Raw genomic sequence first — 15,643 nt, forward strand, 5'->3', positions numbered from 1 at the left:
CTAATAAAGGTTCTTTGTAAGTTCATAGAAGGTTACTGATTAAAGGATAAAATAATCTGGGCTCTAAAATATCCAGAACTAGAAAATAGACAATTCTTAGCAAAGTTAATAATATTGTGACTTCTAGGTGTACGTTCATGGAGCTAATTTATAGCTCCATTTATGGTACATTCAACTTTTTCCATTTCAGCTTGCCCTTGTGTCAACATACTGACAAAGAAATTACTGATTTCAACTCGGGGGGACAAACACAAGAAAATAAAATCAGAGGTGAAATTTGAATCTGTGCAAGCCAAAAGTTGCTGGTTACCTTTTCCAGTAGGTCCTTATGGACATACATGTACACGTAGACTGAGTCAGCATGGAATCAGGCTGCCTGCGTGTATTAATGGGTACTGTTTACGTGATTGCATCATCATGCTTTGCTAATAGGAAGCTACAGTTAGTTCATTATCCACTGACCCATTTATAATAGTGTTAGCATGGATCCTCCATCCATGCTACACCTGATGGCGTAGCTATTGAGAAGATGGGGCTCACATCTGTAGTGTACTGTAGTGCATGTGATGTAATCTATCATGCAAGTCAGCACTCTGTTCAGACTTTGTTAGTATTGATCATGTCCAAACCTCAGCTGATAGAATTATCTTTGATTTTAAAACTATCAGACAGTCAATAAATTGAATAATCTCTCAATTTTTTTAATTTAAAACTGCACAACATAACAGGACTCTTTTTTTTTTTAACCCCGACAATCAACTGGTGTCTTTTTTAATTGGCCTTATATCACTCAGTTACTTTAACATCCAATTCTGTTAGATTATACTTAATAGAAGGTAAATGACTACTAAATGTTTTAAATTATTTTGGTGTGGACTGTGGAGGAAATGGCGATTGGGGATCTCAGGGTTTGACTTTGGCGGTAGCCCCCTAGCCATATGCTAGTCAAATAGGCAGCGGGTTAGTCAAACTATTCCTTAAGGTAGCCTGGCTGGCAAGTCAAAAGATACAACAAAGATGAAAGGGCAGGAAGAAATATATCATTAAATTCTGACAGCAAATCTTTATCAATTTGTGTCTAATTTTATTAAAGGTTACGATTTAAATTATTAGATCAGTTTATTAATTAAATACATTGACAAGATTGCCTCAGGATACACGTTTTACATGTATTCGCATTGTTGTTTATGAGACCATAAATGTCCGCCAGCCAGTTTAAGAGTCTGTTTCAGAAGCCTAGCTGGCTTGTGACAACAAAAAGTTAAGGTTGAACCCTGGATCTGAATGTATTTCTTTAACATTTTTTAATCTGTGTACTTATCTGTAAATTATTTAAGTGTACTTGATGGAATTTTAGATTTTTCTTACTTTATTGTGCCTAGGCCCGTAATAATCTTATGAGCTGTTGACAAAACAATTCTCTATAGGGCCTACTGGCATGACTGGATAATAAAGAGAACTGAATTGATTGATTTATATCAGTGACTTCAGTTCAGATTACAAATCTGGGAAAAACCCAGATTTAAATAGGCCCAGATTTTCAACTTTGTAACAATTTGTCAGAAGGCTTTATTTTATTAGTAGGGTTCATCAGTATCAACATTTTCTTTCAACAATGAGTAGCAAATACATCTGTCACTTTGGCGCTTGAAAGAAGTGGTGGCCCAGTACCGAACTCTTTCCAAAGTACTTGCTGTATCTGGATTGACATGAGATTCTTGAGAAAGGTCTTCAATTAGTCTTGCCCTAATGTTTAGTAAGTACTAAGTAGGCCAAATTAAGGAAAATATGCGGCGAGATTTACAATCAGTAGGCCTAATAACAATTTTACAATTTGTAAACAAATCAAGACAATATTTATAGTTCCTATGTTGATTAAGACTAGCCCATAAATGTGGCCAATTTACTGGACTACCTCTGTTATACCCAGCCAGTTTTGAGACAAATGAATTCAAGGTCTGTGTTTGTAGCACTGCTACATGCTACAAGAAATAGTAAGTTGGATGATATGTTGATGATTTATTCGAATGGGATGGGCAGAGCCACCGTTCGGTCAAAGAACCAGACCAGGGTGTTCACTGAACACACTAAAAAGTGCTACAACATTGACTTGTGCACAAATTAAATGCTACTCAGTGCTACACGCTAAAATGAAAGGGCGAAAAGGAAGGGGCCGCGGCAAGAAGCAAAGAAGTGCTACACCATTGACTTGTGCACAAATTAAATGCTACACAGTGCTACACGTGTTTGAAAGGGCAAAAAGTAAGGGGCTGTGCCAAGTAGCAAAAGTTGCTCCATATGACATCTGTAAATAAAGGCCACTTGGAACATGTTACAAAAACATGTACTCATGTAGGCCTAGGCCTAGAACTTTGTCATGTTTGTCAAATTTTGATTTTCACATTTAGGCTTAGTATTAGTTTGTAGTTAATATGTTTGCTTTAGATGCATACTCACTCTCTTAATAATAGGCTAATCAGAAAGTGCTGCCTTTTTCAGATGTCTCTTTTTCGTGAAATTTCCAGATTCGTTAGCACATGTTTGCGTATCAAAATTTCAACATGAAATTTCACGAAAAATTGACATCTGAAAAGGCAGCACTTTAAAGAGGATGGTGAGTATGCTTCTAAAGCAAAATAAACTACAAACCATTATTAAGCCTAAAAATGTGAAAATCAAAGTTTGACAAAGTGTTTTTGTAGTTTGTACCAGTGTTGTAGTCGAGACCGGATAGTCCGAGACCGAGACCAAGACCGAGACCTGAAGATTCGAGACCGAGACCGAGACCGAGACCAGCCCCTTCAAGGCGGACCGAGACCGAGACCAATATGGTCCGAGACCGAGACCGAGACCGAGACCGCTGATAATGAATAACAAAAGTCGAAATTAAAAAAACAAGACACGTTATTATAGTTGAAAAATTTACCTTTCTATTCACAAAGAATACAGACCAAAATTTCGACCAGTGGCAGTGTTGACAAATTGATACATGACACCTTACTTGAGCAAAAAGTAGTTACACTTAAGAAACATGGGCTTGACATGTTGTCTACACCCAATCGTGACAAAAGTAAAAAGTTAAGGGTAGATGTTTCATCTGTTATAGGAACTCGGATCCTAAACTCCACATTCACCCCCTTGGTTCAGCTATGACTTCTAACGGATATTTAAAGATGCAATTTTAATTTTACATTGCCTCTTTTTTCCTAAAATAAATTTAGGACTTAACTTCTAACAAGACTTGTGTACTTGATTTTAAAAAATGGGAGCTAGAAAATGTTGAATTAATTTTTAAATTTTTGTCATAGAATGTGGACTTGTACATGTAGACCCACAAGTTGCGAGGTGGTAGCCAGAATGTGCCAGATATGGATTTTTAATTTTTTCTGAACGGGATTTTTAATTTTTGAGGAATAATGGGGTACTTTAAAATGAGCAGCCAGAAAATGGGGTCTCATCATACACTCTCATGGCAACAGTGGGTGGTAACTTGTACAGAGTGTGTGAGTTCAAAGCTGGAAAATCAGGTAGAAAAATTTACTTTTAAAAATACTGTCAAAATACTGTCCCAAATTAAGAGAACATTGTGTGGGGTCGAAAATATAACTAATTTGAAGCACCTCATTTATATCAGAATACAAAATGCAAGTGATTACGCCCACAGGTGTGGGCTAAACTACACAATCCCCGAAAATGGTTGACACTTATTGCATAAATTGTTACATGTACAAGTTTATACTTTGCTTTATGTGGCCGATTCGACAGATAAATGCCGAACTTGTTCCAAATCGTTCAGTAACTGGTACTGCTGCAGCTTTACATGTACTTTGGGGACTTTCCAACGTGCAGGCGAGTCCAAACCGACCGCGATATATAACAAGCTTGATCTACGGGCTAGCAAATGTTTTAAATAACAACGGTACTGAACGAAGTGAACACAAAGTAATCGATCGAGCTGTAAAAGCTACAATATTGCCGGTCTCGACCCGAGACCAGCCAAAATATCGAGACCAAAGGGGACCGAGACCGAGACCAAGACCGAGACCACAGCTTCCGAGACCGAGACCGAGACCGAGACCAGCAAAAAGTGGTCTCGAGACCGGTCTCGAGACCGAGACCGGTCTCGAGACCTACAACACTGGTTTGTACATGTTCAGAGTCATGCAAGTGTGGCTGTTACGCCCCAACTATCGCATCAGTCCCAACTATAGTTGGGACTGTCCCAACTATAGTGCGGCAGTTGGGTCGGCCCAACTATAGTTAGGACTGGAGTTACGCCGGATGCTTCATGCTTGATAGATCTTGTTGGATTAAATGATCCGCGGCGCTGGCACCGTGTATTCATCGTGCATGCATGCCGCAAGGCTGGCCGGTCACATGGTACTACTGCCTAGTTTTTAGTTGGATGAGTTGTCCAGCTGCTGGGTTTTATTGTCCAGCAACATTTTGCAAAATTTAAAGATTGCCATGGCCGGCCAACTATAGATGGGCCCCACCCATAGCTAATGTCAAAGGTCCCAAGTAAAGTCGGACATGTAACAGAGCTGTGGGGAATGTTTTATAGTCGTACATCAAAGTAAACTATAGTTGGGACCGCCAAATAAAAATATTGCAGTGGCCCAACTTCAGATGGTCCCCACCCATAGATAATTTCATTGGTCCCAAGTAAAGTCAGATGTGTATTAGAGTTGTAGGGAATGTTTTATAATCGTACAACAATGTACACTATAGTTGGGACTGCAAAATATAAAAGTTTGGGGTGGCCCAACTATAGATTCTCCCCATCAATAGCTAATTTCAGTGGTCCCCAGTAAAGTCAGACGTGTATCAGAGCTGTAGGGAACGTTTTATAGTTGTACATCAATGTAAACTATAGTTGGGACACCGCAAAATAAAAAGATCGGAGTGGCCCAACTATAGATGGGCCAGCCCAACAGTGGAACTTACAGTTGGGACCGTCCCAACTATAGTTGGGACAGGCCCAACTATAGTTGGGCCAGCCCAACTGTGGAACTACAGATGGGACCGATGCGATAGTTGGGGCGTAACATGGCCTTTATTTTAGGCAGTGTATATTTTGCCAGAGACAGCAAACCTTTAGTAAACGTTAGTTTGCCGGATATGCACTGAACATGCACAGTTACTGTTTTTTTGTACTTCAACATTTTCCGGTGACAAGTTTTAGTCTGGCTCCATGCCAAAATTATCGTTGTTACCTCGTATTCACAAGATAGGATTCAGACCATTTTATAATTTCGGACTTTATTTCCCTTTAAAAAAAAAATCCTCCAGAGCCACAAATCTGAAAAAGAAAATGTAATACTCTGCAAAAAATGTTTGAGACATGTTAAAATAATAAAAGAAGAATATTCGTATTTATTTGGGGATGAGAAAAAAAACCTTAAAAATGTGGTGCGGTCGGAATCGAACGTGAGTCATCCCGCTTTCTAGAGCCTTTGCTTAACCATTACACCGAACGTGGTACACAACTTTTGGTGGGAATTTAATACATGTTATAATTCAGCCCTATTTTAAAGAGTACAGCGCCCTCTGTTGATATGGATTGCCGCCGGCAAACCTTTAGTAATCGTTAGTTTGCCGTCATTACCTCCGGCAAAATATCCACTATCTTTATTTTACATGTTTTACAGCAACTGTCACGACTGTTTGTAGGCCTATAGGCCTAGGCTACTCACACTATGGTAGGATCAATAGTCCAGTAAACTGGCCACATAATATTCTGATTACGACCACAAACATGTTAAAATAATATTCCTAAAAAATAACTTTAATTATTCGTAGTAAAAAGCTTAGACATTGTAGCACGGTAATGTCAAAACTACAGCCAGCTACATAGGCCTAGGCAGTATACGAATCAGTTTGGGAAACTTGAGAAAAATTGAAAACAAAACATGGACTAGGCCTAGCAAGTAGGGGGCCTACCTTTCTGTTGACGAAACAAACTGTATGAAATCCAAAGAGCAAGGCAGCGAAAACAACTTGAACAAGCACTAATGCATATGTCTTCCCGGGCAAAACATCAGCGAAAATACGAGCGGGAATGTGGGTTAGAATAGAGCGCGATTCCGTAGTAGGATATCATAAACGCACATGGCAAAATACCACAACAACACTCAACAGAGTGAATGGCACGCGTCCAAGTCGTGAACACTACGTGCAGTTAATTCTCCATTTATTACTTTCCCGCCATGTGTACATTTATCATAGGAGCGCAGCAAAATTACCTCAAACTATACCTACACAATTACAAAACAAAACGTGTTCATTTATTGAATATAATTTGCTTTTATTAACATTTTCGAACGGGCATATTGCATAGACGGATTGGGACAAGTTAGCCCATGTATACGTTATAAATTAGTGTTGTATAAAGTTGTCCCTCCGGTTGTTGGGACTATAAACCCCCGCTACAAATTGATGTCGCCCAGTGAAAATGATGCAATCAGTACATGAACGTAAGTCTTTTGCCAGTCGGCGCGTGTGCACGTCGTACACGCGCCCATCCGCAATGGGATTGGGGGGATTGGGGGGATGGGGGATTGGGGGGATGGGGGGGATGGGGGATTGGGGGGATGGGGGGGATTGGGGGGATGGGGGGGATTGGGGGGATGGGGGGGATTGGGAAGGATTGGGGGGATGGGGGGGATTGGGGGGGATGGGGGGATGGGGGGGGGGGGGGGGATGGGGGGATGGGGGGATGGGGGGGATGGGGGGATGGGGGGGGGGGGATGGGGGGATGGGGATGGGGGGGGGATGGGGGGCTAAATTCTGCTTATTGGAAACATACAGTTTTCTTATTGTCTCACCGAGTGTTATTTACTGACATACAACGAAACACTGAAAGCAGAACAATAACAAAAAACCATGCAAATCAGGTCACTTAATGCTGAAATGAGTGCACGTGAAACCGAGTTTCTGTCTAGTAACAGTTTTGTTCTTGCAAAATGGTACCAAAAGGCCCTCATAAGTGGCAATGAACATTAAAAATAACTAAAATGGAACAGATTTCAAGGATTGCAATTAAAAACTGACGTACGGTGTGAAAGGCTTTAACCAATTTTATACCGACAATTCTGTCATATATATTCATGAAAAGGCTTACTCACTGAGAAGCCAATTAACTTGCCAGGACAATGTTCTTCTTGCTCAATCACATATTACACATAAAGTCTTTTAAATTTTCAAACAAGATTTCTAAATTAGAAAAAAACACCAAACACACCAACATATATCCCCAATCAATCACTAGAACTACCAATTTGTTAAAAGAAACGTGTGTTACAAATTCATCAATGTTTTTAATTATTGATATGAACAGCATTCCAGTTTGACATTAACTTTGTTACAAGTTTTTAATTTCTTGAACATAATTAAATTTGTTACAAGTTAATTACTTTTAATGAATTGTAGTTTCTTACAGTAAGTGATATGGAATGTGAGCTTTAAACAGACCCAACAAGGGTAAGGCTTGCTAAAACCTTGGGAATAAGACTTGAACAATTCACATGCACAGACTGGGAATTTAATTATTTCAAATCAATGGATATTTACTTCAAATGTATTTTTTTGGGAAGGTCTTTTAATCTAACGGTGCACGGCATAAATGGATTAAATTGGTGAATCACTTGGAAAGGTACATGTGCCAGTTAAAATTCTGCACTGAATTTTACCAACAAAATTTGGTCAGGACTAAAGTGATGTTAAGTGGCATTGCTTCATAAAAGTTACATATACATGTAAATCAGTGGGCTCCAGGTGCAGATCTAGTTGGCAGGAAAGGGGGAGGGGTGATATCAAGGCAGACTGGGGGGGGGGTATAAGGCATGCCAAATGCACATCCTGCTAGGGAGTATAATTAGTGAAATGTCACTGATGATATTTCTTGTCTCCTGTGCTTTTAATTGACAAAACTAGAGAATATGCTTTTGTAAATGAATCACTATAGACAAATGTGGGTATATGATAACTGTAAATGCACAAACTCCCCTTCACTGAATGAAACCATTGTGTGTGGGATTTTACCAAGCAATCAGCCCTTGACAGACTATCTGAACAATAGCTAGCACAATGTTTTTGCCATGGAAGGGCACCATTGTGATAGAGTTGACAACATGCTCAGACTGGTCCATAAAATAACAACCAATTCATATCATTGACATTGACTATTACAACACGACCAGCACTCAAGCATAATCAGTGAAGTCATCAAGAGTCACCGAAGATCCTTTCCTTCTTTCATGATGTCTAAGAGACGACGTGGCTGCCATTGCTGCTAACGTATTGGAGGGAGCCCCCTGGGAGATTTTGCCTCTAAGACGTTTGATTTGACGCAATCTTTCCAGCCAATTAGAGGTGTAAGCTTCAGCCAAGCTGCCTCGCATTTGGCTCTGGTAGATTTGAGAAGCAAGCTATTCAGGAAATAAAAACTACGTATTACAAACATTTTTTGTGAACATTCAACTGCATGATTGAAACAAATAAAGAGATCCTGATTAATATAAAAGCAATTCATATTCCCAATACGTTAAATTTTGAGAAACATTTCTCTAATGTCAACCACATCTTTAATAACTGACTTCCTCTTTTGCTACCTTTTGTTTTCTAGTCTGCACTTATACCCAATGCTGGCGACTATTGTGCTCCAAAGCCTCAGAATGATAATTCCGCCACTTAGCCACTGATTAAGGGTGGATCCAAGGGGGTGGTCAGGCCAGGGTACCTGACCCTAACCCCCACCCCACACACTTTTGTTTATAAAAAAGCAACAAACAGTACATTTTCTGAAGATCCCTCAATAACCTGTTCACTCATGTTGCTTCATCTTTGATTCATCGCTTTAAAATTTTGGGTTGTTTGATGCACTGAATGCAACACCTCACCCCTTGAAGGGTCTTGACTTGACTCCACCCCCCCCCCCCCCCCCCCCGAAAAATCCTGAATCTCCAAATGACAATTGATTATATTACCTTACAAAGGCCATTAATTGTTTTAGAATTCATGATTCCTCCGCTGGATATAATAAAGTATAAATTCACCATGGTAAGACTGCTTCTTTAGTGAAAGAAGGAAACAAGGACAATTGTTACACAAAACTGAACCAAAATGTGTATTTCACGAAAGGTCGGCATGTCTGCAATCTACTCACATTGGCATGTAGTGCCATCTGACGCACTAACAGTGGCAGGTTCTTGTTGGTGATCATCCGCGGACCACGGCTTCCAATCATTGCCTCCAAGTCTGAAATAGGGGGATTTATGTAATTAAGTAATACTGTGAGAAATAATTACAGCAACAACTGACATCACCTGAGCACATTTAAGAACTTTAATTTTGAAAGCAATAACTCAGAACTAAGAGAACTGACTAAAATGAGATGTGAACATGCAACCTCCAGCATACTTTGGAACATTTCATCCATATTTACTTTAGGGTGCGCATGATTCAGTATGAACCTTGAACTCTGACCTTGTTTGGCTTGGACTGTGACCAGATTGCTCTCACTATCTAGTGGTTCAATGACAATCTCTGCAAAGTTGAACTGGCCCTGAAATGAAACAAAGATAGTACAAGCAGTGTTCAAATTGAGTCCCTTACAAGTCTGGTCCAAAGTTAAATACACTCCATTCAGAAGTCCAGTAAAAGGGATGAAGTGCATTTGAGTAACTTGTGACTTAATTGGAGGCTATGTGATTGACGTGAGTGAAGTGAGATGAATCAATGAAGAACTCAGAGGAGATTATTCTCAGGTTCTGTGCCACTGCAGCTTTATTCATCAGACATAATGTAAGAGTGAGCGCGGGCGAACTGTTCACCTAATGTGCTGGCGCGCATACAAAGTAGTGCTCATGAAGTATCACAACATCCCTCCCCTTTTGAAAGTACAATTTCAGGAATAATTATTGGTGTACACATAAAACTGGAATTTACTTAATTAGCAAGCATTTACATGAAATGTGTAGTGATGGCTTTTCAATTGACAGGCATATGAAACATTGGTGGTCATATCTTACTGACAACTACAACTTTTGTTTCTCTGCAATATGTGGCACACAGTCTTAGCACCTTCTTTTCGAACGGTAACAAATTTAACTTTGAATCAGTAACAAAGTGAACTTTAGTACTTTGAACAACGTGAACAAAGTGAACTTTTAGTACTTTCTTTCTTTTGAAATTTGACTTTGGTACTTTCTTGCTTTCTTCCTTTTTGAACGGTTAACAAATTTAACTTTAAACAACAATAAATGTACTGAAACGGGTTTAATAAACATATGAAACTTTGAGTTCTGTTTCAAATCGTGTGGGTTATTTTTTTGTTTCCATATGAAATTAAATGTGTAATATCGTTTCTGAACCAAATTGTTTGAAGTATCTGCTATGTATAATCTGGGTGTGTGATATTATTCAGTGTATCTGGCTGGTTTTCGGATTGTGCGTCCAGATTTTGTTTTTGCGAGTGACAGTCGGAGACTTGTTTCGATCTGTGTTGTTTCGGTCTGTTTTGTTTCGGTCTGTTTGTTTCACAGCTTCTGTGTCTAGCTTCTTGTTGGACAGTGGAAGTGATTCATCAGCGAATCGAACTCGTTTGGGCGTAGCCAGGGATTTCATCTGGCTGGGCATCTCACGTAGGTGCGAACGGTTGCGACGTAGTCTGTGTCCATTGGGTGTGGTGACTTCATATGATCTAGGTTCCTTACAGACTGTTGTGACTTCACCAGGCAACCAAGTGTGGTTCTGCTGGTCCAGGATTCGCACTCGTTGGCCAACATAGAGTTGTGGGAGTTCTTTTACTGCTTGTTTGGCATCATGGTCGGTCTTCATCTTTTGTCGTCTTGCCTCTAGCTGGTCTCTGATATCCTCAGCTTTCTGGGGGTTTGCTTGCAGGTGGTTGTTTGGCAAGGTAGTTTGTATCGGTCTGCCGAAGAGAATTTCAGCTGGTGACGGTAGTTTGGAGTCCACAGGGGTTGCACGGAGGTTCAAGAGTGCTATGTCGACGTTTTGTCCAGACTTCTGGCATTTCTTGATCACTGACTTGACGGTTCTGACTGAACGTTCCACGAAACCGTTTGAACGTGGATAACGTGGAGACGAAGTTGTGTGCTTGATGCCCCATGTGTTACACATGTCTTCGTAGTGTTTCCCTACGAATTGGGGGCCGTTGTCTGACATAACCTCAGCTGGTGCTCCAAGGAGGCTGAATGTGTGTGAGGTGATGCCAGCAACTGCTGCACTGGTTGTGCTGTTCAACTTGTGAACGACAGGGTACTTCGAATGATAGTCAACTATCAGTAGATAGTTGTCTCCGTGGATTTCAAACAGATCAGTGCCAAGTTTGGTCCAGGGGGTCGAAGGTACTTGATGTGGCTCCAATGGTTCCTTTTGCTGTTTGGGTTGGGATTCCTGGCAGTAGGAACACGCTTTGACAAGTTCATCAATATGGCGATTGATGTTGGGCCAGTAGACCGACTCTCTGGCTAGACGTCTTGTCTTCTCTATACCCATATGGCCTGTATGGAGCTGTTGTAAGATATCCGTCTGAAGTGAGTCTGGAATGATGACCTGTCTTCCTTTGAAGATTATTCCCCATGAGATACCAAGCTCATCCCTGTATGGCCAGTAGACCCGTAGGTCTCGAGGTAGTTCCTTGACGGAGTCTGGCCAGCCACTGTATATTATCTGACACAGTGCACTTAGTACAGGGTCTCTTGCTGTTTCTCTCTGCAGTTGCTCTTGCTTAGACTGCCCAAAATGCACAAGGTCCATGCACATGGCGTCTTGGCCTTCATAGACATCAAAACTGCCGACCAGTCTGTCTAGGGGTATGTCATCACTCTTTGTCGGGTTTGGCAATCTGCTCAGGGCATCTGATAGCGTCATTGTTTTCCCTGGTCTGTACTGTACGTCAAAGTTGTATCCTTGCACCTTAATTAGCAAGCGTTGCAGTCGAGGTGGTGCACTCGAGAGGGGTTTCTTCCAGATCATCTCAAGTGGCTTGTGATCAGTGTGGAGTGTAAACTCTTTCCCGAAGAGATAGCTATGGAACCTGGTGATGCCGAACACTAGGGCTAGTGTTTCTCTCTCTATGTTAGAGTAGTTGGCTTGTGCCGGGGAAAGACTCTTCGACGCAAATGCTATCGGCCTGTTGTTTTGAAGGAGGCAGGCTCCCAGACCCTTCTGTGATGCGTCGACTTCCAGCACAGTGTGTATCTCTGGGTTGTAGTACTGGAGACACGCTTCAGTGGTGATGGAATATTTCAAGGCTTCGAATGCTGCTTGATGGTCATCCTGCCACAGATATGGCACATTCTTCTTCAGAAGATCCCTGAGGGTCGCTGCTTTGTCTGCTAGGTTAGGGATATATGCAGAGACGTATGTGATCAGGCCTAGGAATTTTTGCAGGTCTTCCTTGTCCTGAGGTGTTGGAATGCTGTGGATGTCCTCAATTCTGCCTGGGTCCGGCCGGATGCCGGTGTCGGAGTACAGTGACCCAAAGAAGTTGATTTGGTTGGTCTTGATGTGGCATTTGTTGCTGTTGAAAACTAAGCCTTCACGGCTGGCTGTTTGAAGTAGATTCAGGAGGTTGGCATCGTGTTCTTCCTCAGTACGGCCATATACAGCAACATCGTCAGCAATGCCGACGCATCCTGGGACCTGTTCTATGATGTCGTCCATGCACTGCTGGAAGATGTCTTGGCTGATGGAGAGACCAAATGGAAGGCGCTGGAAACAGTACCGGCCAAATGGCGTTCGAAAGGTGGTCAGCTCTTGGGATTCTTCATCGAGCTTGACGGCCCAATACCCAGCTTTAGCATCAAGCTTCGAGAAGAATTTGGCTTGAGAAAATGCTGGGTTGAGTTCCTCCAGTGTGGGTATTTTGTGCGGACATCTCTTGAGGCTCTGGTTCAGCCGCTTAGGATCCAGACAGACCCTAAGTGTCCCATCTTGTTTCAAGCTCGTGGTTATCGAACTACACCAGTCGGTGTGATGGGTGACCTTTCTAATTACACCTTGCTGTTCCATCTTGTCGATCTCTATTTTGAGCTTCGGCTTCAGGTGTATGCTACACTTCCTGGGCGCGTCAATGCTCGGTTTAGCATCCTCCTTTAGATGAAGAGTTGCTCTGGCTTTGAAGTTTCCAATTGTGTCAAATTGGTTGGGGTACAACCTCACGAGGTCGTGGACCGACTTGATGGTGTCATGTGACAGATTTTGGGGTTCACCCACTCCTGGTTCTTTGGGTGATGCAGGGGGTTGAGGTGACGATTCAGTGGAGTGGATGGTGACCACTTCAAGCTCGCTGCACATGGGCAGGCCCGCTATGGCTGGTCCGGGGACATCTACGACGTAGAATCTGTTCTTTGTCCACTTCGGTGTCTTGTAGCGGCATAAAAGCTCAATGCACCCTAGGCATACAATCTCTGTACCGTTGTACGCCGTCAGCTTGGTCTTCACAGGCTGGACGAAAGACTTCCATCGACTTCCATACATCTGTTTGATCGTACGGAGTGGCAACGTGTTTCCTCCGGCTCCAGTGTCAACTTTTGTGATTAGTCGGTGTTTGCCGATGAGGTCGGGGCAGATAACGTCAAGCGTTGTGTATGCCTCCCTGTTGTTGTCTATCGAGCTCATGCAGAGGTTCGAGACAGTAACTGTGTGGAATACTGTTTCATATTCCTCTGAAGCTTCTGCTGAATGGATGGGTTGTTCATCTCTGTTGGTGTCATTTGGCTTCTGCTTGCCGGCATTGGATCGACTTTTGGATCTTGGTCTGCGAGTTGTATTTCCTCGCGATGGGCTGCGGCCACGTCTGGACGGAGATTTGCCCTTGCGTTTACCCTGGCTTCGGGTCTTTCTGCAGAATTTGGCCCAATGGCCCTTGGAACCACATGATTTACATGTGTCCCGGTAGGCAGGACACCGTCTTGGTGGGTGGGATAGACCACAGTTGCCACAGGTTCTGCCAGTGGGTCGGAAAGCATGGACAGCTGTATGTGACGCCTCCAACGTCTCAAGGCACTTTTTGCCAGCAAGGATGGCTTCGTACTTCCGTCCCTCTTGTAGCATGTCATCGATGCTAAAACCAATGGGTTTGTCTAGAAGATCTTTCTGGAAAGATTCAGATGTGGTAGACGCAATCACTAATTCGATGATGCGTTCCGTCATTTCCTCTGGTCTGAAGTTACATTCATGTGCCTTTGCTCGGCATCTGTTGACGAAGTTGTCCAGGGATTCATCTGGTTTCTGGCGATACCGCATAAGCTCCAGGCGATGTATGCGGAAGTTCACTTTGATGTGTAGCTGCTTCTCGAACAACTCCCATAACTGGTTGGGGATCAGTTGTTCTTCTGCTGATAGGCTTGAAGAATTTATCATTTTGAGGCCTCCAGTTCCGACTGCTATTTGTATCTTAACAGCACGCTTGGCAGGATCGGTGATTTCCTGGTCCCTGAAGCTCAGGTCCATCCGTTGTTTAAAAAGCTTAAACTCTTCTGCGATGTCTGTGGCACCCCAGTTCATTTCTGGGAACTTGGCCATGATGCAGGGCTGTGGGATAGAAATCTCTGGGATACAATTCAATATGCTACAGCAAACGAAATTGTAAACAGTAGCAACTGCAATGTAGCTTAAAGGTAAGTGCTACGATTAGTGATCACAATAAATCACAACAATATAATTATTTCAATAATAATTTTGACTATTCAACAATATATTTGTCAAAACACATATTATTGTTCATATATGAAATGTCCAGAGTTCTTTTGGTGAGCAGTCCTTTCTCCAAGAATGTCCAAACACAGTTTGTCCTGCTTTTCCACAGAAATGAGCGATGTACTGTCAGTTTTCCAACTTGACTTGATGTCCCGTACAGGCCTCCGTAGATATGATTGATGCACAGTTCCGGCACTGGCGGATGAATACGGCGAATGTTCACTGTGATGAGCGGGAAGCGCACAGTTCCGGCGATGATGCGGAGTGATAGGGTCAAAGGTCACACTTGACGTAAAGATGCGTGAAGCGGTTCACAGGGATGTGATGTTCACGGAACTATTTGTTCATACGCACAGCTACAAGAATGTGTGCACGATAGCGAAACAATGTTTAACAATATGAAGGTGATTCAAAGGTGTACATTGTTACGTGAACTGGCTGGGGAGGGGGGGGGGGCTGATGATCACTCCCGTAGATCAGACTTTTGACAAAGTTATTGTAGTGACTTGCCTTGGTCACGCGATGGTGCGACGGGCTGGTCCCTGACCGGTCGACCGTGTGTATGTGTACGGGTCGAGTAAGCTCGGTCGAGTCCCGGTGCGGTCGCGTCAAATCGGAGCTCGATCAGCTTTCACTCAGCTCCACGAAAAAGACGAAAAAGTCCTCTGTCGCTATGATGCCGATGGTCGACTCGGGGAGAGGGGTTTTCTCTTGTCCGTGCTGTCCACAGCACGGTATAGCGGTCCGTCTCAGCGTTGGCTCAGTGATGGCTTAGGCTTGGCTCAGTCCGGCGATGACTCCGGGCTAGGCTACGCACGCAGCTGAGTTTCAGTTACGTTGCGTGCTGTGTGCAGTGGGCTAGGCGACGGTGGGTGTGCGGCATACAGTGTGTGATGTGGTGCGCTGAATCTACGCA

The 15,643-nt window shown here is 42.7% G+C and overlaps 1 protein-coding gene across 1 annotated transcript in view; it reads right to left on the minus strand.

Annotated features, from left to right (window-relative positions):
- Positions 1-6,810: 6,810 nt before the first annotated feature.
- The window catches only part of LOC119730199 (tuberin-like), a 58,962-nt gene continuing 50,129 nt past the window's right edge, over positions 6,811-15,643 (minus strand). Inside the window, exons 37-39 of the mRNA XM_038202993.1 lie at positions 9,487-9,565; positions 9,167-9,258; positions 6,811-8,429 (exon numbers count right to left, since the gene is read on the minus strand). Coding sequence (XP_038058921.1) covers positions 8,205-8,429; positions 9,167-9,258; positions 9,487-9,565 — 396 coding nt within the window. The 3' untranslated portion in view covers positions 6,811-8,204. The remainder of the gene's footprint in view (positions 8,430-9,166; positions 9,259-9,486; positions 9,566-15,643) is intronic.

Source organism: Patiria miniata, unplaced genomic scaffold, assembly GCF_015706575.1.
Source record: "Patiria miniata isolate m_02_andy unplaced genomic scaffold, ASM1570657v1 HiC_scaffold_1, whole genome shotgun sequence".
Classification (NCBI taxonomy): domain Eukaryota; kingdom Metazoa; phylum Echinodermata; class Asteroidea; order Valvatida; family Asterinidae; genus Patiria; species Patiria miniata.